General features: G+C 42.8%; 1 protein-coding gene across 2 annotated transcripts in view; it reads right to left on the bottom strand.

Annotated features, from left to right (window-relative positions):
• Positions 1-23,639, bottom strand: part of VPS50 (VPS50 subunit of EARP/GARPII complex) — a 2,190,829-nt gene that overhangs the window by 142,475 nt on the left and 2,024,715 nt on the right. For both annotated transcript variants that reach the window (XM_069648466.1, XM_069648467.1), the window contains one exon: positions 12,808-12,966. In XM_069648466.1, the coding sequence (XP_069504567.1) occupies positions 12,808-12,966 (159 nt within the window). The remainder of the gene's footprint in view (positions 1-12,807; positions 12,967-23,639) is intronic.

Below are 23,639 nucleotides of genomic sequence, written 5' to 3'. Positions count from 1 at the left end.
AGCTCAATAGCCTCCAACCCATTCCTCTGGCGTGGAGGATTGGGTTGGGAAAGGTACCTGTGGTGCCTTTTCTTGAGAGGGGTCCCTGAAGTAGTGGCAACAAATAAGAATGTTTTGAGGAACCGCTGAGGAAACAGGACCTTGTGAAATGTTTCTTCTTATTATTATTGGGGATTGGGGAACTTTCTTCTGTAAAACGCTCTACACCCTGCAACCTCAAACTGGTCCATTGGATGCCTTTTTCCTTGTGTAAAAAGGTGAAAAGCTTTGCAGCATGCTGCCAAAGTGCCTTCGAGTGTCATCAACTGACACAACCCGCAAGCCTGCATGTTGAGAGCTTTCCTCAGACAGTATAAACAAATTCTGTTGGAGTCAGAAACAGCCATAAGGCACCAGCTAAGTAACATTATCTGGAGCGGACTGCAAAAAGAGGATATTCCACAAGATGAGGAATTTAAATTGGAGGAATGTGCCCATTACAATGTTGGTGTTATTGCAGAGGGACGAGCAGGGGAGACAAATGGGGAGTGAAGGAGGTGAGGAACAGGCCACATTGTGGGAAAGTTAAGTTAGAGGAGGTGGCTAATTCTGAGGGCCCTAAGAAGATCAAATTACTTACCTTTATTAATGTTCTTGCTGATGGAGCTCTCCTTCGTCCCAAACATTCCTCTTATTAGAAATATGCACCTGGCGTAATTCTGACTAGAAAGCCTTTTTCAGCCACCATGTAGTGCTATGTGGATCCACAGTGAACTCTGCATCATTGGGCCCGTTACTCCAGATGTAATACAATGGACACTATAAAAGGAGTTGACTGTGTCCCATAACTTCAATTCCTTTTTTTCTGCACACTCAAAGGGCTGCATGTTAGGGATACCCCACAGCTTCTAGTCACCAGGCATAGCAGGACCGTTATTGTTATCTTCCTCCCTTGTTCCCCTCCCTTTTTTTTTATCTTGTGGCGTCTTGAAACACCATTTGTTGGATACAAATGTCCAACAAAATAAAATAAATAAATAAATAAAATAAATAAATAAAATAATTATGGCCCATGTGATGTGTGCTCCAGCAGGCAACGACAACCAATAGTGTGGCAAATCTACACCCTAAGGTTGTGAGGAAACATGTCACAAAACTCTTCCCTGCTCTCCACAAAGGAGGGAAGACATCATCAGCTCAGTTTCACCCATTTCTCTCCAAACTCAGAGGTTAAGGAACTGCTAGAGAATAAAACATCCCCTAACATGGGGTGGGATGGGGGAGCGATGAGGAATCTGTGAAAGAAAAGGCTAATCCATGCGAAAGAACAAGACCAAAGGATAGTAATGTGTTTTTCTAATGGATTTCTTCCCCGCACAGATTTCCAATTTCATAAAGATTCCTAAATGAGTATCGGACCTGCCGGAAGGAGGAAAGCGCGGAACCATCATCTATACTAATACAATCTACAGCATCATGCAACCAAAGTGGAAGTCCTGACCTAATAAGGATCCAGGCAGTCATCTTTGGCGAACACGTGCAGAGATGGGCAGTTGTCTGAGAGATGTCCCAAACAGTGACACCACTTTTCAAGCTTGAGGTAGCAACCAGGTCTATGGAAGTATGAGCTTGTAGATCCTTAGACACTTCCTTGTTGGCCAGATTGCAGCTTTCATAAATGCAAAAGTCAATCCACCTGCAAAGAGTCTGGTTGGTAACAGCCCTGCCAGCCTGAAACCAGCAAAGCTGCCAAACACTGTCTGGCAGTGCACACCGCATGGATACTGAGACAGACCTGACTCGGCTGCTCTAGGCTTAAGGCCATCCTTCCAACAATGGAAAATATACCGTAATGGGAAATCACCTTGTAATCCCGATGACAGACTGTCCTCATTGAAGGTTCTTGCAAAGGCTACATTCATTACCTTTCCTACCAGATAACCGACTACGAACTCCAAAAGATTAAATCAAGAAGTATCTTCAGCTCAACTCCTCAAGCATTATACTTTGCAATTCATGATTGCCTTTATAAGGACCCAGAAGGGTCGAAACGTGTCGGCTATAGAATAAATATTGTTTGCTTAAGATCAACAGAGTTTGCTTGTTCCTATGAACCAAGACATCAAAGTCTTAAATTAACACTCACACTGCACTTGTGAGAAGGACTCTCTTTCGTAGAATTGTGGACAAACAGCTGGTTGTCCTTCCTGAGGACACTCGTCTGCCCACTTTGCGTCCAGATGATGAGAAATGCCCTCTGTCCACATGGATGCGGAAGAAGGAGGAAGAGGGATGAAGGTTGGAAGATGTGACACATTTTAAATGTTTTACCCAACATCAGATCAAACTTTGGCGAGCAGCGTATGGTCACTTGACACAAGGGCTACCATTCTGAGAGTCGATGCCACACAGCGCTGGAAAGGAGCAGTCTCCATGTCTGAGACCTGCACTGAGCTCAAGGGTGTGCAGCCATGGGCTCAAGTGGTGCCTCTGTTGGCCTGATAAGGCACAAAGGGACCTTGCACCATCACCTGTGCCAAGAGCAAAGCTGCTGGTGCTAGGACCTTGGTAAAATGTCCATCATCATCTACTGGAAATCCCCCCACTGCTCTACGGTGAAGGAGACAATAGGCAACTATGTCTGCGCCAAAGTATATGGTGCTTCTTCTGAGTCAGACGTTGACTACCTGGAGAGTGTTGACAATGTTGCTTCTTTTAAAATGAAGAAGAGTGCCATCTGGAACTGGGGTCACTAGAACAAGACTACATGTCCCGCTTCTAATTCTTCTCACATTTTTCTCACCCTCCTCTTGCAGACAAGGCTCTTTCATTGGTCTTTTCAGTTGACTGTGATTTCTCCTATCATGCATATAACTCGGGTTGAAGCTGGTGATTTGGAAGGTGCCTTCTGGGCTTGTACCTAGCAGGCAAGAACTTTGCAACACACTTCCTCACAAAACATCTGGCGTAATAGGCACAAATGACACTGACTGAGTGGCAATGCGCCTCATTTTGACTGAAAAGATTCTTGAAGCCCAAGTTGCATCTGGAGGAGGTTTCTAAGGTGAGCAATCTGTGGCTGGAAACAATCTAATAGAAGATGGTAAGAGCCATAGGATAATGAACAAAAGATGCAAGAGAGGAAGCCTGCTGTGGGATCCAGCCCAGACCTTCTGGTACCTACAAAGTCACCACATCTAAAATGAGGCTTGCAGCTTTAAAGCCTGGGAAGAGCCTTTAGTGGGCTCATCCTAGGATGGTGTCCTTTGGCTGGGGCCATGATTAAAGCAGCCGTAAAATGACCCAGGTAGCTGGGGAGAAAATATTACCCAGGTGACCCACCGGTGTAGAGGGTACAACTGCAAGGTACTTCCTGAAACATCACAAGGGGAATCCAAGAGCAAGCTACCTAGCTCCGGGGAGGCGTGCTTCAGAGATCCTGAAGTTTAATCACTGATGGGGTCATTTGCCAAGGCCAAGTGAAGGAGTGTTACAGGGGCACTTAAAATCCCCAGAGACTGAGTACATTGAAGAAAGCTTTCCTGGGTGTGAAAGCATCGGATTTCAGAGGATTGGACTAGGAATTGGACATAGGTATTTCATTTGATTTGATTTATCACTCCATCGCAACACTGTCAATGAAGAATCTCCACTTTACGTTGGTTAGATGCTCCCTTCGGTCCTGTGAGAGTTTTCTTATCCTATCCTGACATTAGGATTCCTGTTTAAGAGAAACTAGTTTGGGGAAACCAGGCCAACTATAAATGCTAATTCTAAATCAGGAGTTGGAGAGGAGGGGAAGAGCCCCCAGGCAATGTTTAATGTTGTCGCTATAACCTCAGGGCATTGGGAACTGCCAGAACAGGACATTCTGCAGTTGCTAAAACAGGTTTTACTGATTCAGAATCTCATCCTTGCCGTGTAGTTCCATTTCTGTTTGCTGTGCACCCCTTTCCGGACCATTACCAACTTTTGTTAAACTTGAATCAAAGCTGTGGTAGTTTATCCTTTACATGTGAAAGTGGTCTATTCCTCCCTTATCATGATTTGGTATATATATAGAAACAATATTGACATTTTATTTTCTAATAAAACCAAAACCATTCTTAGTGGCACTTTTGAATTATGAAGACACCATACATAAACCATCACCATCAATCCACCCTTCTAGACCCTAACACAAACACATCTAACCCCTAACAAATTTGACACCATTATACCTCACAGTCCTAAAGTTGAGTTGTTGAATTGATAGGAGTGTTTTATACCGCATAGGACTGAACAGACTTAACTGCATCTGGGTGCCGATGTTAATCGAAACTTCAACAATTCAAACACAGAAACCTAAATAGTAAAAAAAAAGAACCTATCTCTTTAGATCATTTAAACAGATAGCTCTTTAATGCTTTACGGAACTGGGTAAGCTCTTTTAAATTCCTGATTTTTCAGGGAAGAGTATTCCACAGTCTTGGTCCATATACTGTGAAACGTCTGTCTCCCCTGGAGGTACAACGAGATGGACGGATGACCAATAGCAGCTTATCAGTTGAAAGCAAAGGTTTGTTAGGTTTGTACCAAGTCAACTTCTTTGCTAAGTAGGTGGGGGCAAGATCATGTAGACACTTAAAGACCATAAACAAAACCTTACAATCAATTCCATCTTTAACCGAGAGCCAGTGCAGAGAGTGATGCAAAGCAGAGCTGGGGTTGCGTTTGATACTTTGAAAATTAATCCAACTCCAAATTCTGGGCTCTATGGATTTTGTATAATTGTCTCTTTGGCATGCGGGCTAACACACAATTTCCATCATCCATCTAGAAATGATTAATGTCCCCACTAGAATGGCATGATCTTTTTATCGAATATACAGAAGAGGGAGTCGCAGATGTCACAACGAGTAAAACACAGACTATAATTTAGCTCTCACCTGACTAGGTTAGATTGCCAGATGCAGCCCAAATTCTTGACCCGTGGAAGCCCCTGAAAGTCCTGCTTTGCCGTGGTACGCTCTTTGGACCTTGTTGGACTTATTGGATTTACTCGCCTTTTCTTAACTACAACCTCCATAAGGTGAACAAAGACTATAAGGAGCATAGAGGCTGTTGATATTGATGTAAAAAGATACTTACATCTTTGTTTCCTTTTGTTTAGGCATTGCAACCAACTTTAGTGGGCGTGCCTATTTAACTATGCTCGCACGCGCACCGCGCGCGCGCACCCGTGGAACCCCCTGAAAGTCCTGCTTTGCCGCGGCGTTGGGGCGCATGGGGAGGGATATTACATTTTTTTTTAAATTGCAGAATTTCTTCTGTTATGTTATTTTCTGCATGTTTATTTTTTATTTTAATGTGTTTTAATGTGTTAAATATTTCTGTTTTCTTTTCTTCTAATTATTAAGTTGAAACATGGTAATGTTGTAAACCGTTATTGTGCTTGAATTGCTGAACAGCAAACGAACAATAGCACAAACGCTTATATTATAATTTATTATTTATGTAGTTCTTAACATATTTTATTGATCATGACTGATAAAAAGGGAAAAATCTATAACCTACGCACGGACATGCCATGCCCATCCCGATTACGTGCATTATGTGACTCATCACATGAAGTTAACCCTCTCCTAACTCCGAAATCAGCTCGCCCTATTACAAAAGGACCTCAACCGGATAAACGAGCTGGGAGGAAACGTACCCGCTCTAATACTCCGGCTGGTGATATCCGAGACTTTGGATTCAGAGCATTGCATGTGAGTCGTTTGATGGCGAAAATGCCTGAATTAGCCAACTTAAGCGTCTCAAACGTAGAGGCTCAACCTTTACTTGTTAATCAAGAATGCTTAGCTAATAAAACAACCTTTAATGAGCTCCTCCACAGCATTAGACTCTAATGTCAGTAATAAAAGCTGTGAGCAACCATGCAATATTTCCTTATCAGACACCATGATACTGCAAAATGCCCGTACAGGCAATGCTCCAAACACACTGAATAAATCAAAAAGTATCATCAATGATGTGGATGATGCTGTAATTGATCTTTATCCATCACATTCATGCTTCTCGGCCAAGGAAGATAGCCATGATCTTTCCAAATCTCCTGCCTTATTTCGGAATCAAAGTACTTCTGAAATTGAAACTTCTATCTCATTTATACCTCCGACCCCAAGAAGGCCGGATCGAGCTAACTCTGCTATGACCAGAGAGTCGCTCTTGAAAAAATCTCCAATAATAACGTTAGAAATGATGAATATTGCCATAACATCTCTTGCAAAACTATTTGAAGTTCTTGATACCAAAGTAAACTCGATTTTGGACAATTGTAAAAACAATGCTATTTGGCAAAAATCGATTGCTGACTCTTTGGCCCGGAGGCCGATGTTTGATGAAAAAGCTGCTTTGTTAGCATTTAATCAAATACCTGAGCTTATATCTACACTCAAAATGGTCACGGATCAATATGGTTCTCAATGCAGTCGATGCTTAACCGATAAACTTGTACCAACTTTAAAAACTGCTGTCCCATTTGTAGAGGGCATTATTTGAGAGATTCCACCGAAGGTTCCGGCTGTAGAGCCCTCGCTGCTTACGAAATCCATCGATGAATTACCTTTGACGCTCTCTCTTAAAGTACTTCCCATAGTAACATCTATTGACGAATCATGCATACCATCTTCTGTTAAGATACTTCCTATTGTTGAAAGCGCACAAGTACATAAAGAAGCTTATATGATTTTTGACAGAAATTCTAAGAAACACAAATCTGAACCTATTATAAATGTGAAGAAAACAAAAAATCAAAAATCTAAAAAGGTATCATCAAATGGTCAGACCAAACAGTTTATTAAGTCACTCTCTAAACCAGCGAGTGGATTAAGATTGGCCTCTAATGCTATAACTAAAAAATACACTAATTTGGTACAGGAGAAAAAAAGATCTATCAATGACAAGATGAGGGACTCTCAGGCAGATCTAAATCATTCTCCATTAGACTAATTGGTAAAGGCAGTGGAAGGATGTAATAATGAGTGTGCAGACTTACCTGCTGAGGAGCATCTAATAGAACCAAATAAGCCTGACATAGAAAATAACTCTGATCGCCAAGGATCTTTACTCACTTGTGCGGAACTTAGGAAAGCTGTGGATGATTATATGTGTCAATATCGACCAAATCCGGTTTTGTCACATCAGTTGATGAAATCCAATCTTGTCCTGAATAAAAGTCTAACGCAGAGTTCTGAAATTGTTGGTTACCCACTTGCCTTGCCACTTCGAGATGGTGAAGTTGGTATAGGTACAAAGAATCCTTCTGACATTCCAATAGTACCGGCATTACAGGCAAATGTGCAAACTGATATCTTATCCTCGATTAGGGATTGCTTAGTGGCCCTAACCATAGAACAAAAGACACTTAAATCTGCCATGAAAATGTCACCTGTGGTTATAATTCTGATCCCTCATTAACTGCAGATCAGAAAGCTAATGTTAGAAATGTTTCATTTCAGCTCCCAGCAGATATTGAGAAAACAAACTCCATACAAGAAGCCCCACACACAAAGAAAACGGTCCTAATGACTTTGGGTAGTGGAAATAAAAAAATCCCCTCATTTACATTCAATATTTCTTAGTTGTCGAGGTGGTTCCTTCCCGAAATACACTATGAACAGAGGGAGTATCATGGAAATATTCTCTGATATCCCAATGTTGGAGTGTCTTGCCTCAGGAGATATTGATAGGATTGAATTCCCTGATGAAAATGATTTAACTGTCTCATGTTTGTGGATTAGATCTCGGGCCATTTTTAACATCATATGGTCTGCGAGATTGGCGCTTTTTGAATTAGGATTCAAATTAATCCCTACTAATGGTGAAAATCATCCAACTGAGGACATGCAATCTACAGAAAGAATAGGAGCTGCGGGACCAACTCAAAGCACATCTTCTGTAATCCAATCCAATAGCTGCTGTTGTTGCAAAAATGCATAACTAGTATTTGATGAGTCATGCCCTCTTACACACAAAATCAGAATTTTGAGTTGGAACACCATAGGGCACAAGCACTTATTGAACAACTCAAAATGCATATTAACAAATTTTGATATAGTGTTTCTACAAGAGACTTGGTTAACGATTTCTCCATCATGGGACAATCATCATATTCATCTGGTCCCTGCGATTAAAGGCCAGAAAGGTAGACCAATGTCTGGTCTAACAATAATTTCTGATATTTCAACTATAACCAATGTAGCTGATTGCCCCTCTCCGAATTCCTACATGCAATGGTCTGTAATTTTAATTCAGAACATAAAAATCGCAATCATTAATTTATATTGGAATCCTGTAGCTATATTAACCTCTATTTTTCTAAAGGATCTCAATGCCATCATGGAAAGCATTGCTGCTACTCCTAACATCATGCATATTATTCTGGCTGGAGATTTGAATATTCATCTCCTTATGACGTCTAAAAAAGGGAATTCGGAACGGGCCTCTCAGTGGCTTTCTTTTGTAGAAACTTGGGATTTGTTAATGTTGAATGGTGCATTTAAAACTGATATTCCACCTTCTTACACTTGGTCAAGTGGACAACACAAAGCAATTATCGACTATGTTTATGTAGACAGAGTACTATTCAGTCAGATATCCAAGTTTCTTGTTTTACCCTCCTTGGATAGCGATCATCTGATGTTGACGATTGAATTCTCTATCCATACTCAGAGTAATTTGCAGGTCTTTCAACAGCAACTAAAACATGTGAATATCAACACACAGCTGAATAGGCTATATTGGACTAATCCTGACTTAGAAGCGCTGGGCGAAGATTTGATTAATGATTATCACCTTCTTTCAGAGAAAGCATTTATTCCATTAGAATATCATGATAAAATGCACCTCTTTGCCTCTTCTAGCACAATTGCTCATAAAACGAATAATAAAATTCGTCCTACCCATGCATTTGATCAGTCAATTAGAGATAGAAAATCTTTATTTCGTAAACAAAAAAGACAATCCTTGCTTTTATCGCAGAAATATCACGACTCAGCTCTACGTAGAATAAAAACGGACTATAAAAATTGGATAAGAGCGCATAAAGCAAGCATGTATCAAAAAGATGGTGAACAGTGGCTTCGAGTAGCTCAGATAAAAAATACTTCTCAGATCTGGAAATTAATTAACTCTGGCACAACATGTTCACAATTATCATCTCAAACTAATGGTGTATCGGAGAAATGCTGGGTTGAATATTTCACGAACATGTATGACTTACCACCAAATAACAGCGAACAAGAGCTACCGAGATTTGATGGTTTCCCATTCTCTTTAAAGTTTGATCTGGACGATATACTGTTTTATATTAATAAGGCAAGTTCATCTAGAGCTCCGGGCCCTGACAGTCTGTCGAATTACACTCTAAAACAGAATCTGACTCTATGGACTAAAGTTTTACACGCTGTTTTTCTTTCTATTCAGGTGAAACAAAGCATTCCTCCATCTTGGTGCAAAGCTGTGATAGTCCCCATTTACAAAAAGGGGGATTGTGCAAGCCCAGCAAGCTATCGCCCAATAGCATTGCTAGACACACCTGGGAAAATCTTCTCCAGAATTATTTTGAGAGACCTTAATATTTGGCTTCATAATGAAAACAGACGTGACCCTTTTCAGACGGGCTTCGTAGCGGGGTTAGGTACTGCTATCAATATAACTACACTTAATGCTATTAAAGCAGCATATGCAATGAAACAATCTCTCTACTTGGCATTTGTCGACTTTCGAGTCGCCTTTGATTCTGTTGATCGACAATTATTATTTAATAAAATGTCGAAGTTTGGTTGCCCGACATCACTCATTTCGCTAATAAAACTATTACACTCTGATACAACAATGCAAGTCAAATTGAACCTAGACGGGTTGCTCTCTGAAACCATTTATACTAAACGCGGCCTAAAGCAAGGCTGCATTCTTGCTTCAACCCTGTTTAATATGTTCATCTTTGACCTAGGCATAGATTTTTTGAAGGTAATTAATGATGCACCTAAACTCGGCAAGCAATCCATCGCATGGCTTCTTTATGCGGATGACTTGGTCCTTATTTCACAAACACCGAGTGGACTTCAGTTACTTCTTAATCAGCTAGAATGCTTTGTTGTCAAGAATAATCTTACACTTAATTTGGAGAAAACCCAAGTTATGGAACTAAGAAATAATCATCTGAAACTTCGGAAACACAATGATTGGGTTCTGCCTAAACAAAAACTAACGATAGTTGATGAATATAAATATCTTGGTGTAATGTTTAGCAACTCCACTGCAAATAAACCAGAACAAAGTAGTTTGAGTAGGAAACTATTATCTTTAATCTCGCAGGCCAAAATACTTTTAGCTAAATTTGGTAAATTCTCTTGTTCTCATGTTCTTACATTTTACCTACAAAAGGTAATTCCCATTATGACTTATGGGGCTGAAACTTGGACACCCCAAACACGAGAATATTGGGACAGAATCGAAGCTCAATTTTGGAAAAAAAACCCTTAATCTACCGAGCTCGACACCAAATGCTCTTCTGCGGTTTGAATTGGGCACTCTCTCGATGCATATTCAAGCAGCCTGGAAAAGATGCAATCTTTTGCGAAAATGTCTTCTAGGACTAACTGCAAACAATGTGCTAGCAGTACTAGCAGACTATTTGTTACGTTCCCAACATCCATTTCCAAGAAATTGGAGAACTACTGTGTTCGATAATTTGAGTGAAGCAAATATATCACTGGAATTGTTATTGCATACTCCAAACAGGGCAAAATTGAAATTGTATATATTTGACTGGCAATGTACACAACAAAAATGTTTAGCATTAAAAGATTTGATAGAGCACTATTCGGTCATAAGAAATTCCGACAGGCGGCTGACTATCTATTGAAATGCCCATCAGCCATACTGAGAAATCAGATCTTAAGGTTTCGGTTAAATTTGTGGCCAACAAATCAAATACTGTTGAGAAGAGGTCTAATTAAAGCAGAAGTTGCACATTGCCGATTTTTTAAACTTGTTGAGATGGAAGAGACTCTTAAACACTTACTCGTTGTATGTGTTGGTCTAAAAACACAAAGAGAAATGATTATCCGTAAACGTACTCAATCACATTATATATTTCGTTCTGCCGATGAGTTATGGTATGAATTGTTTGCCACACCTAAAATCTCAATAAGAATAGCTACTATGCAGTTTTTAAAATCAATACTGCTCCCAGCTGAATCTATAATTAGTCCTTAATGCTGAAACATCGTGTTATAATAATGCGAACTCGGCTAAAACTGAATTTTACGGTGTGTGGCTCTTAAATTATGAACTGATTAATTATTACTATTGTGAATGTAACTATTGATGAGCATATCTCAGATTTCTTTCTTCTCTTTTCTTTCCTTTAATTGTAAATAATTGAAATTGATGTGATGTGCACTTAAGTATTATGGAAATTTGTGATGTGAATGTACATCATGATGATTGAGAATGGAAACTATGTATTTTAATGAACCAATTTTCTAGAAAAGATTTTGTTTTGAAAGGTTAAATTATTTTGATCAACCAAAATAAATAAATAAATAAAAAGATCTTGGAAGCATGGTTCAGATTTGAGCCAATAAAACAAGGAAGGGAAGGACACTTTGCTTCTTTGGTCAACAGATGGTTAGGACCAAACGGAGAAACTACTATCTTGCTTGCATTAACTTGTAACTGATTCAGAGTCATCCAGAGTTCCACTTCATCAAGACACTGACCCACTCTGTGAAGAGATTCCTCAAAATTACCCAATCTCAGGTACATTTGTGCATCGTCAGCATATGATTCAAAACCAACAACATATTTTCTCAGGATGGCCATAAGTGTTTGCATATAAACATTAAACAAAAGTGGCGAAAGTGACAAACCTTGTGGAATGCCACAATTCTGGAATAGGGTATTTGAAAGGAACCCTGTATACTTCACTTTTTGACAACGGTTTGATAAGAAAGAATTAAGCCAATTGATGGACTGTGGACTGTCATCAGGGATGATAGTAGGATGCCATGATCCACGGTATCAAATTCTGCAGGCAGATCTAGCATCATCAAAATTAATAGTTTGCCTGCATCAGATAGCCTGAGCAACTCCTCCCAAACTGTGGTTAGTCAAACATCCCTACAAGATAGGCAACACTTCCAGATACTATTTCATTCTGTTTCTAGCCATGGCAGAATGATACCTAAATACATTCTGCAATCTTCCCCACACTGTCTCGATTCTCGCCAGGCCTCCCCCTTGGTTAATAATTTAGTTTCTTATATTCCAGACTGCATTCTAGTCTGACAACTGGGGCTGCGCCGTGGCCCTATTTTCTCACTGTATCCTGCTTAGCTATCACTAGAGCCATGGGTATGAATAACTTATTGTAGCGCGTACAGGACAGGCCACGCTCCTCCATACCTAGCAGTGCAACGTCAGATGTGGGACTAGCGCCCATTCCAACACTTTGTTAATCTCGATGAAGACAGCTTTCCAATAAATGTGGAGCAGATTACAGGACTAAGTCAAGTGAAAAGAATTGCCCGTTGTGAGCTTGCAATTTGGACACAGGACATGTTCTCTGTGTTACCAGCCTTATGACATCGTAGCTGCTTGGGGGAGCAGTAGGTCCTGTAACATTTTATATTTGATAACCCAAGCCTAGCACTTAAATGTTACCACCTTTAATTAAATGTGGTCAGTTCGAACAAGCAATCAAGTCATGTTGCAATCATTAGCACAAATTATATCACACTGCTCCCTGCAACAGTTTCCATGAAAACCTTGAATTACCTTTAAAAGGGCGTCCACATACACATTGTGTTGTGACATGATTTCTTTCACATCCCATTTCACATTTGCCATAAGGAGCAGCATCTGTTCATAGTCAATAGCTTTTGCAGCCACAATCCAATAAATTGGTTTGCGGAGTTCACTGGCAGTGGAGACGGTCTGAAACAAACAATAACATTGAGGAGATTACAGAGAAAAAATGTTTTTGATGTTGAACCGTTAAAACAAAATACAAAAAATGGATAGAACATTTCATGACATGGTAGTTTAGCATAGAAATAAATGTGGACACATAAATGAAACTTATTTAATGCCCAATGCAGATCCTTCTAAACCCTACAGGCTGAGAAAAACAGACTTCAAAGATGCAGTCTTGAGCGTCAGGAAACTGTCAATTGCTATTGAGTTGCCTAGAGCAACAAGGATGCCAAAACCACACACGTAGGTGCAATACCTTTATTTTGTAGTTATTTACAAGAAGAAGGAAATAGTCACAGTGGCTTTTCTATTTTATGTTGCTGGGACTCTTAAGAGTTGTAAGTGATTTCAATCCGGCACTTCACCTAAGTCAATGCCTAGCGTGTAATGCACAACTGAAACCCTTATTCATTTATTTGTGTCTAAAAGTTCTTTTATTCTGAACGATGTACCACTTATATCATGCCCCTCTCTTTGAACCCCCACCCCCGGTCACACTGAACCAGGAATCAGGCTGGTTTGAAAAGTTAAAATATTTATTTATATATTTCACAATATAATCACACTATTTTTAATGGGTATACAATAATCACCAATGGGGTAATGTCACACTAAGCAATCTCTTTAATCATAAGGAGTAATGATGAGCAAAAACAATGCAACAGAAAAAATACTTTTGGGTGTATATTCAAATCAAATAGCAGCGTGGTTACTATTTCCCCCTGCACACCCCTCAACCCCCAATATGCAATATAAAGAGATAGGAGGAGAGAGAACAGGTTTCATGGAATGCAGAATTCAAGCAAATGTATAAATCCCAATTTCCCCCCAGCAAACACAAGAGAGAAACAGAACTGATTGGCAAACTGTCAAAATAGTTTTAAAGTTGGCTTTGAATGGAATGGGTAAAAACACTATAAATGGGCTAAATCACTGAAATTGTTTAAATTCTAATGGGAGCCGCTTTGTATGGTTGCAGACAAACACTAGCAATGATTTGAGAGTAATAAGCAATGTGAAAACTTAATTTTGAGGTCGGGTGCAATGAAAAGCTATTTTACACGTTATAGATTTTGCCAAAATGAAAATTTGCAGCAAACATTTCTGTGCGCGGTAATCGCGATCGCAGGAGATCTATAAGGATTTGAGATACGGTTCTTGGTTCTACGGAAAGCTGTGGATGTTAGCTACAAGCAGACATTTAAATTTTGTTTCTAGCATAATACAAGTTATGGACGTTTTCGTGCAGGTCGTTTTTTTGAGATGTAGGTGCAACAATGAGAAACAGGGATGCACTTTTTAAAAGACAAAGAGGGTTTCTTTACACTAGGGTCAGACTATGAAGAAGCAATTGCTACACGGAAGCTCAGCCACTTGATCAAGGCAACTGCCAGCCAAGACCCTTGCCTTCTTCAGATGCAATATATCAGCGCAAAGATAATTTTAACAATATTAGTACAGAAGGAATATAGGATAAGATGGAAATTTCAGGCAATTCAAAAAGATTTCTAACAATTCAGATTTCGAAAGATAAGATAGGATAGGATAGGATGGATTTAGATAGGGATTACTATGGACAGTATATATGATAGTGACACAGCCTATCTAGGTTTGAACAGAACCGTCAGGGATTCAGGACAGGGATTCTAGGATTCTGCTGGGCACACCGGACTGGACAGCAAGGCGCTCTGGTCTGCAATCAGCAAGGCGCTCTGGTCACCGCACAGTAGGACTGGACTGGATCTGCAATGGCTCTCGGGTCACAGCACAGCACGGCACGGCACAAGATTGGGTTTAATCTGCCCTTCTGGTTCTGAAGATAATTATTTGGCAGGCAAGCAGTACAGCACAGCCTGGCTGTTTCTTTTGTTTCCCCTTTAAGTTTGTGGGATGGGTTCTGGAAGTTAAGGCCCAGCTGAAAGTGGTTCAGCTATGCAATGAGCCCTTCTGCTTGCAAAGGTTCTGGAGTCTGGAGTCTGGAGTTTGGAATATGGATAGTTCTCCTTCAGGGTGCTTCACCAAGATCGGGATGGTGGGTGGATCTGTGTGTTTTTCTAAGTCCTCAGCTGTCTCTATTTAGGCATTTGATAAAGGAGTGCGTATGCTGAATTATCCTAAGCGCACCCTGTAGGTAGGCTATTGGTTAGAGTCTGCTCTCTCCCTTGATTGCAGGAGAAAACAGGGTGTCACCATGATGATGTGGTTTTATGAGTCATGGAATCCTCTCCTTGGCTTTTGAACATGAAATATACTTTTAGTATAATACATATTTACAATTTTACAAACTTTATAACAATAACATATCTAGATCACATATTTTATGGAGCAGATGATCTTCCAAGCCCCGTCGCGTTGGGATCTTGGGTCTGGATTTGACAGAATTTTGCACTTTTTGTCCTGGACACAATATCTAGTTTATCCAAAATTTTGTACAACTTCGCGCATTACATCTGGGCATAAGTGTGTGAAGTTTAATGCTTTTGACATAAATACATTTGGTATGAAACCACAATTTCTACAGTTACGTCCCAGAACATGGCACAGAGTTCTGCCTCCTTTTAAAATGTGCAGCAAAAATGTAGGTTCAGAAGTCCGGGGTTTACATATTTTTTTTACAATTGTCCACAGTCAATTATCAGTCTTTTTAGAAATATACTTTCTGTCCATTGTGAATCAACAAAATTTGTCTGTCCCCGCCTCCTTTTCCTCCTGGCAGGTCAGAAGCAATCCGCCCCCTTCCTTCTGGGAGAGGCCATTTTTGACACTTCACGATCTGGATATCCTTTCAGCCAGAGACATTCCATTGTGCCCTTCCCATAGCAGCCCAAGTGCTCGTCTCCTCTTAATCAACACATGAATGTGAGTTCCTGGTCTTGCCCTGTGGGGGAAGTTGTTTGCAGTTTTGTGAGCCATTTCTGAAATTAATCTATCTTCATGCTCAAATTCTCAGCCTTTGAAAGAAACAAACTCAACAGGTGTTGAAAGCTCTAGTCTAGTTCCCCAAAGACATTACGCCAGGTGCCACTAATAAAGAGACTAGCTCTGATTTAAATAATCTTGTTAACAACGATCCTATATTTAAGAATTCTTCTATTATGGGTTGGTACAGCGATCCTAAAATCAATGGATATTCAAGATTAAAGCGTTCATTTATACTCAATATTTTCAATCAGATTCCTTTCTTGAGGATTCTAAACTCAGATGACATAGATTGGGTAAATTTGTCGTCACTGAATAACAACAGGATGATATGCCAACTCCACTCGTGCATTATTTTTAAACTGATTTGGGACCACCGACTTGATCTGATGCAATTAGGTTTGCACCTCTACCTGTTTCAATCCAAGGAAGAGGCAGTCACTTTCATAGAGTTTCAGACAATTGCTCTTGAGGAAGGCAACACTTAATCTGTTATGAATGACAACGCCAGATTGCGAAGTGCAGAGTGCATGTCTCAGTTTGTGACCATTGCCACTAACATCAAGGATTGGTCTTGGGTCGAACCTTTACTCAAAACAATGTCGACTCTGAACAGCTCGAATGCTAAACCATAGCGATAAGGGCCTCATTTTCATTCTTGGAATTCATGTGGTTTTTAAAATCTATCCACATGTTTCAACTTATGCAAATCCTTCATAGTAACTTTCTATAATATTCATTCAAGAAACTATGAGGGTCATTATGAGGTTGGCGGTAGCCGTGCCTGTAAATACCGGCACGGCTGCCACCTGAGTGATGAATTTTCCAGCGCCCTGGAATGGGCAATTACCGGGGCATTATGGCCTCGGCGGACCCGGTAATTGCCCATTCCGGGGCCGGACAATATTACTCCCCATTCCCCTTTGAGTCCCATTGAACTCAATGGGAATGGGGAGGACGGATGCACCGGCACCATTCATGAATGGTGCCGGTGCATCCGTCAAGGTCTGTGAGCGGGTGCCTTTCAGCCCACCAAGTCGGACCTGGTGGGCTGAAAGGCACCCGCTCGCAGACGCTTAGTTTGCCAGTTCGGAAACAACGGTACCGGCAAGCTTATTGATACCGTTGTTTCCGGAAAGGCAACCTCATAATAACCCCCTATGTGTCTACAACATTTAAGTATAAATGGATACGCCACCTACACAGCACCTGTCAATAGAGGACTTTCAGGTAGACCCTTTGGTGGCCTAGCGGTCCATGTGAATAACAACCTGAATGTTCACTCCAAACTGGCACTCTCCTCTGAAGATCTGTTGGCCATTGAGTTATTCAAACATGGTGATGTCAACATCACGTTTCTATTAATTTGTTTGTATTGGAATCAGGCAACAATGTCCATTACAGCGATCTTTGACCATTTGGATTCATTATTGGAGAGCGCGTTCTTGCGTATTCCCAACATCGAGCTAATCCTAGGCAGAGATTTCAATGCAATTTGTTTTGATTCTCTTAGCGAACAACTCATGCACCCAACTTCCCATTATGAATATTCTTCCTCTAACAGAGGTCGTAGTGGGTTGAAATTTCTTTTTTTTGAGAACTTTATTTTTGGTTTGCATGTCACAGTACACTCAGCATGTCTCACAATAACATTAATTAGGATCACATCACTCAGAGGGCAACCCAACTTCCCTCACCAACTTTTACATCGGGTACATGTTTTTTACATATTCGCAAAGATTGACGTCACCTTTGGCTTGTCACATGGCACGGAGTAGCCTCCGCACTTTCGTTATCAGAGTTATCATTGTCCATGGAGGTTTTGTCCAAGTATGACCTGAAAGGGGCCCAAATGTCTTTCGGTTTGCATGGAGCAGGTATCATACCCACATAATTTTCTTCACATTCATTTACATAGGTAAGGGTTGTTAGGAACTGTTCTGTTGTTGGAGCCTGGCCGCTTTTCCATTTCTGCAGGATGCATTTTTTTGCTACTGCACAGGCGATGTTAAACAGTCTCCTTGTTTTTTCCGGGACCTTACTAATGTCGCCAAACAGGTATTTAGGTGGGCTAAGGTGTGCAGGAATTTGAGTTATATCCTCAAGGATATTGGCCACTGCAAGCCAGAAGCTCGCTATCTGGGGACATGCCCAATACATATGAAACGAATCCGCACCAGGGGTGTGGCATTTCAGGCAGTTATCAGGGATGGTTCTGTAAAACTTTGCCATTTTGGCCGGGGTGAAATGTAACCTGTTCAAAACCTTAAATTGTATTAATCTTAGGCCAGCATTAAGTGAGGTCTTTTTGGATAGGAGACAGTATCTGGACCACTGCCCTGCATTGATAGCAATGTTCATATCTTTTTCCCAAGATGCCTTGATGGTGTTTATGGATTTCCTGTGTGCTTGCACATTATTGTATAATTTGGACACCCCGGTGCCCGCCTGGGAGTACAATGACTGATAGCATGCATGTTCGGGCGGTTCATCCGGGAATGTTGGCCACCTAGCCCTAAACGCAGCTTTCATACGGTGGAATTGTAGGGTGGCTAGTTGGCTGTTCCCCACTGAGTTTGCAAAGTCATCTGGAGTAACAAATTTACCGTTAGGGAACATGGATTTCATCGTGAGTTCATAGTCGGGCAGCCAGGTTTTCTGGATGGCAACGTCATATGTCGGCTGGATGCCTGGGAAATTCCAGAGAGGGGCTTGGGAATCATAAGGGCAGACTATATCGAGACGTTTGCTTATTGCAGCCCTTGCTGCAACTGTGCAGGAGGCTGGATCAAACTTGCAATCATCCCTATGTGCCTTTGTAAATATAATGGATCTCAGGTCAGTTGGGCGGACCGAATGGCGCTCAATAGGTATGTGTGGCGTGTTGTCCAACGGGTCCTGCCAGAACTTTGCATAATGAGCCTGTGCCACATAATAGTATAGCTCAAAATCAGGGGCGGCAAAGCCACCCATGTCATAGGGTTCGACCAATTTGCTCCATTTCAATCTATTTGCGCCACCGTTCCACACGAATGTGGTGGCCATGGAACGCAGGTTGTCGAAGAAGAGCTTGCCGGGCCATATAGGCACGTTACAGAATATGGATAGGAGCTTAGGGAGTACTGTCATCTTAAGGACTGCTATCCGGCCGGCAAGGGATATGGGAAGTTTGGACCAAGTTTGAAGTTTGGGGTATATGGTTTGTAACGTGGATTCATAGTTATCTATGTAAAGAGAGTTCTTATCGTGAGAAACCAGGATTCCCAGGTATCGAATATGATCGGGGGCCGATGACAAACCATGAGTGTTCGAGGGACAAGCAGTGGCTCGTGTCAGTGGGAAGATCTCGGATTTAGCAATGTTTTTTTTTGATAAAACATTTTTTATTGTTTTACATTCTCATTGACACAACAACAACATGTGTGGACTAGCATGTCCTTTCAAAATTCCATCATTAACAGATCAGTTATCAATCAGCAATGACATTACCCCGGTTCTTTAGTGTGATTAAACCATATCCCCATCACTGCATACAACAGGGTCCAACAGGATCTAGGGTCCATCTTCCTCCCACCTCCCCCATATCTTATCCGCCTTGGTAGGGCAGCCTCTGGCAGTATATACTCTGTGCTCTATAGTTGCACAAATGTTCATGTCCGTTGCCCATTGCTCCATCGTTGGGGACTCCGGGGCTCCCCATTTTTGCGCTATATTGCGCTTCATCAATCCCGCTGCTGTGTTCAAGAGCAGTTTGCCCCATTTGTTAAGTGCAATCTCATCCGGAACACCCAAAATGAGAATCTTTGGGTCCAGTGGTATACGGCACGCCAAAACATTGCTAAGTACAGTACAGCATTCATTCCAGAAGGTACGGATTCGGGGGCATGCCCAAAGGATGTGAAAGAAGGTCCCCTCCTCTTCTCCGCATCGGAGACAGTTCGGGTTCGAGGCTCTCTCCCACCTTTATAGTATCGTCCTGGGGTAATAGACCCTGTGCAGGATCTTTAATTGGACCAGCCGAAGCCTGGAAGAAATGGCCACCTCCCTTGGGTGCATTAGTACTTGGATCCAGTCTTCTGGATCTAGTACCCCTACATCCGCCTCCCATTTGGCTTTCAGGGTTGTGAGTTCTGGCGTAGCAGGATGTAATAGCATTATATAGGATGGAGGTGCATTTGGTGGGGATGAAAGCTGGCAATATGTTGCGCTCTATTGGTGTCTAGTCCGGGATATTGCTGCCTGTAGGTATGTGGTTTCTTAGGGCGTGGGCCAGCTGTACATAGTGGTTTCGCTTAGTGCCCGGGAGTTGGAATTTTTGCTGGATGATTTCAAACAAGGCTATATCCCCCTCCTCAAGAATATCCCCGACCCTCAGAATCACGGCCCTTACACATCGGGGCCATGGTTGGAGTTTCTTTATCTCGGGCATGTTGCAATTTCTCCACAGGGGTTGTGCCACAGTTATGTTATGTTCCCACCCAACGAATCTGTGCGCCTGCTTCCAAACCGCAATAATATGAGTCATGGTCGTTGGTGGAAGAGGTCTCGCAAGAGTTTGGTATAGCAGTTGCCATGGGTCGGTACCGTGCATGGCTGCAACCTCGGCCTTGATGTGGGGGAGTTCCCTATCTCCATGAAGCAGGTCACTGACCACTGCCAACTGTGCAGCCCAATTATAGGTTTGGAGGCGGGGAGCTCCTATCCCACCTTCCCAGATCGATCTTTGGAGCGTGGTTAGCGCTATCCTCGGCTGGCCTCCCCCCATATTAGTTCCCGAAAGAGGGATTCAACCCGTTTAAAGTCGGAGTCTGGGATCTTTAATGGGGCATTCTGTAAGACATAGAGAAACATTGGGAGAGTTATCATCTTAAAGAGTGCAGCTCTCCCCATGGGCGTAAGAGGGAGAAGCCTCCAGTGGTGGACGTCATTGACAAAACGATCAAGGACCGGTTGGAAATTGTGTAGTATGTATTCAGTCAGGTTTGTAGTCACCCAGATCCCTAAGTATCGAAAACATTGCGGTTATATTCGGTACGGGCATTCCTGGGGGTCAACCTGCACATTGCCTTTCACTGGGAAGAGAACTGATTTTCCCCAATTAATTTTTAGCCCACTAAGTTCTCCAAAACGGGTAAGCATCTGTGTCACCCTGGGGCAGGATCTAGCTGGGTCCCCCAGGTAGATCAGGAGGTCATCTGCGTACAAGGAGACGCGGTCCTCATGTCCTTCAAGCCATCTGAACCCTGTCCATGCGGCATTTTGGCAAAGCCAAAGGGCAAGAGGTTCAATTGCCAGGGCAAAGAGAAGGGGAGAAAGGGGACAACCCTGTCTCGTGCCCTTTCCCAGTGGGAAGGACCGGGACGGCCAACCATTCACCCTGACCTCCGCTTGAATGTTAGTTTAGAGTAATTTCACCCATCCCAAGAAGCTGTCTCCGAACCCCATACGTCTCATGACCTCCCAAAGGCAGTCCCACCTGACCGAGTCGAAGGCCTTTTCAAAATCTATTGCCAGTAGAGCGAGAGGGGTATCAATGATCAGGGCCCGCTCTAGCGCCAAGTGGAGCCGATGCAGGTTCATACGAGTTGATTTGTGTGGCATAAAGCCACATTGATCCGGGTGGATCAAGGTATGGGTCACTGACTGCAGTGGGTTGGCAAGGAGCTTGGCAAGAAGCTTGGCTTCACTGTTAATTAATGAGATAGGCCGATAAGAGGCACACAGCTCCGGGGGCTTATCGGGTTTGGGAATGACCACAATGGTGGCTTTAGATAGGTCAGGTGGGAGGGTGCCTTGGTCGTGGGCGCCGATAAACATCTTGTAGAGGGGGGTTGCTATTTTATTCCCTCCAAGTTTTTGCCAGGCCTCGGCCGGGAATCCATTAGGGCCTGGTGTTTTCCCTATTTGAAGTTGCGCTAGGGCTTCGGCTATTTAAGATTCAGAGAGATCCGAGTCTAGCTCCTCACGTTGTTGTGGTGTCAGTGCTGGGAGTGTTACTTCGTCTAGTAGGGTCGGGTCGAATGGTGTTGTCGGGACTCGGTAGAGTTCCGCATAGAACTGGGCAAAAGCCTCTGCTATTTCAGCATCCGTTTGGTACCCGACACCATTCGGGGCAACAATTTCCTGGACATGACGTCTCCCCTCCTCCCTCCTCTCCAGCCAGGCCAGAATTCTGCCTGCCTTGTCCCCCAGTTCGTATATCCTCGCTCTGGTGTCCCAGTGGGCCTGCTTGGCATTATCCAGCATAATATTTCTGAGGGTCTCTGTGGTTAATTGGAGGGACCTTTGAGTCTGCGGGGTAGGGTCAAGAACATGCGTGTTTTCGGCCTGGATCATTTCAGCCTCCGCCTCTACTATTTTTTGGAGTCTCTCCCTCTTTTTGTTCGCTAACCAGGAGATGATTTCCCCACACAGCACCGTTTTATAAGCCTCCCACATCACTACCGGGTCATCCACTGCTGGTTCGTTTATGTCGAAGTATTCATCGGACACCTCCGTGAGGTGGTCCACCAATTCTGGGAATCCAAGGTGGTAGTTGTTTAGTCTCCATGTTCTAGGGGGGTTCACGGCGTGCGTTCGTATTTCTGTTATTAGGGGGGAGTGGTCCGAGATTCCACGAGGGAGGAATTCTGCGGATATCACCCTATGTAGGTCTGTGTTCGGGACGAGGAGGTAATTGAGTCTAGAGAGGGAGCCATGGGGTCCGGAGTGGAACGAGTAACCTCTGCCTTGGGGGTGTAGCTCCCGCCACACATCTTGGAGGCCTAAGGCGGACACAAAGTTGGAGAGTTTTTTTGGGAGCATCCGGGTTACGCCCTCTAAGGTGGGTACGATCCATGGTATTGTACATAACATTGTTAAGGTCTCCCCATAGGATCCATCGATCTGGGTGGTGTTTCCCTAGGAGAGTGGTGACATCCTCCAGTAATCCCTAGCCCAGTCCGGGCGGGGAATATATTGACACAATGGCCAGTGTTTCTCCCCAGAGCGAACCCAGGATGAGTACATAGCGACCCTGTGGGTCCAATTCCACAACTTGTGGGGAGAACGGGAGCCTCTTGTGTATAAGGATAAGGGTGCCCCTGGATCCCATTGTGTACCCCGCATGGAATGCGGCCCTGTAATTTGTTCTCTGGAAAAGGGTGCAGTGTGTTCCCGCTAGGTGTGTCTCTGATAAGAGGGCCAGATCGGGAGAGTGTCTATTCAACAGTTGCTTAATCAGACATCTCTTAATCCCAGAGCCCATTCCGTTCACGTTCCAAGTGAGCAGCTTAAGGGACCTGGGGCGGTCAGGCAGTGGTGGGTGTGTTTGTGGGTGTGTCATCTAAAACTTCCTGTTGGAGGGCATGCAGGATACTTTGGGTATAATGTGCAGAGGGTTGTATTTGGGTCGGTGTTTGGACATGCTATAGATCCGAACTAACAAAACAACATAAAAACTTTCCCTTTCATCCCCCTCCCTATACTCCACCCCAACTTGAAGTACCTGTCGCCCGAACATACAAATGGAACACACTGTGAAAGGACAGTCAACTCATCAACTAAGAACTGTTCCCCAAGTAGTGCTGCTATACTTATTAGAGATATAGGCGGCTCCCATTTGAGAGATGCAACAGGGGGGGGGAGTGCCGCTGCTGGCGCTGGCGTGTAGAGCTCAAGAAAGTGTGAGTTCCTGCCGGGGGGTGGGAGGAGCCCATCTGGGAGTCCCTTCTCCT

The sequence above is a fragment of the Ambystoma mexicanum genome, chromosome 2q (assembly GCF_040938575.1).
Source record: "Ambystoma mexicanum isolate Mex_15411 chromosome 2q, UKY_AmexF1_1, whole genome shotgun sequence".
In the NCBI taxonomy this organism is placed as follows: Eukaryota; Metazoa; Chordata; class Amphibia; order Caudata; family Ambystomatidae; genus Ambystoma; species Ambystoma mexicanum.
Note: the sequence above shows the minus strand (reverse complement) of the source record. Positions and strands in the feature narration are given on the sequence as shown.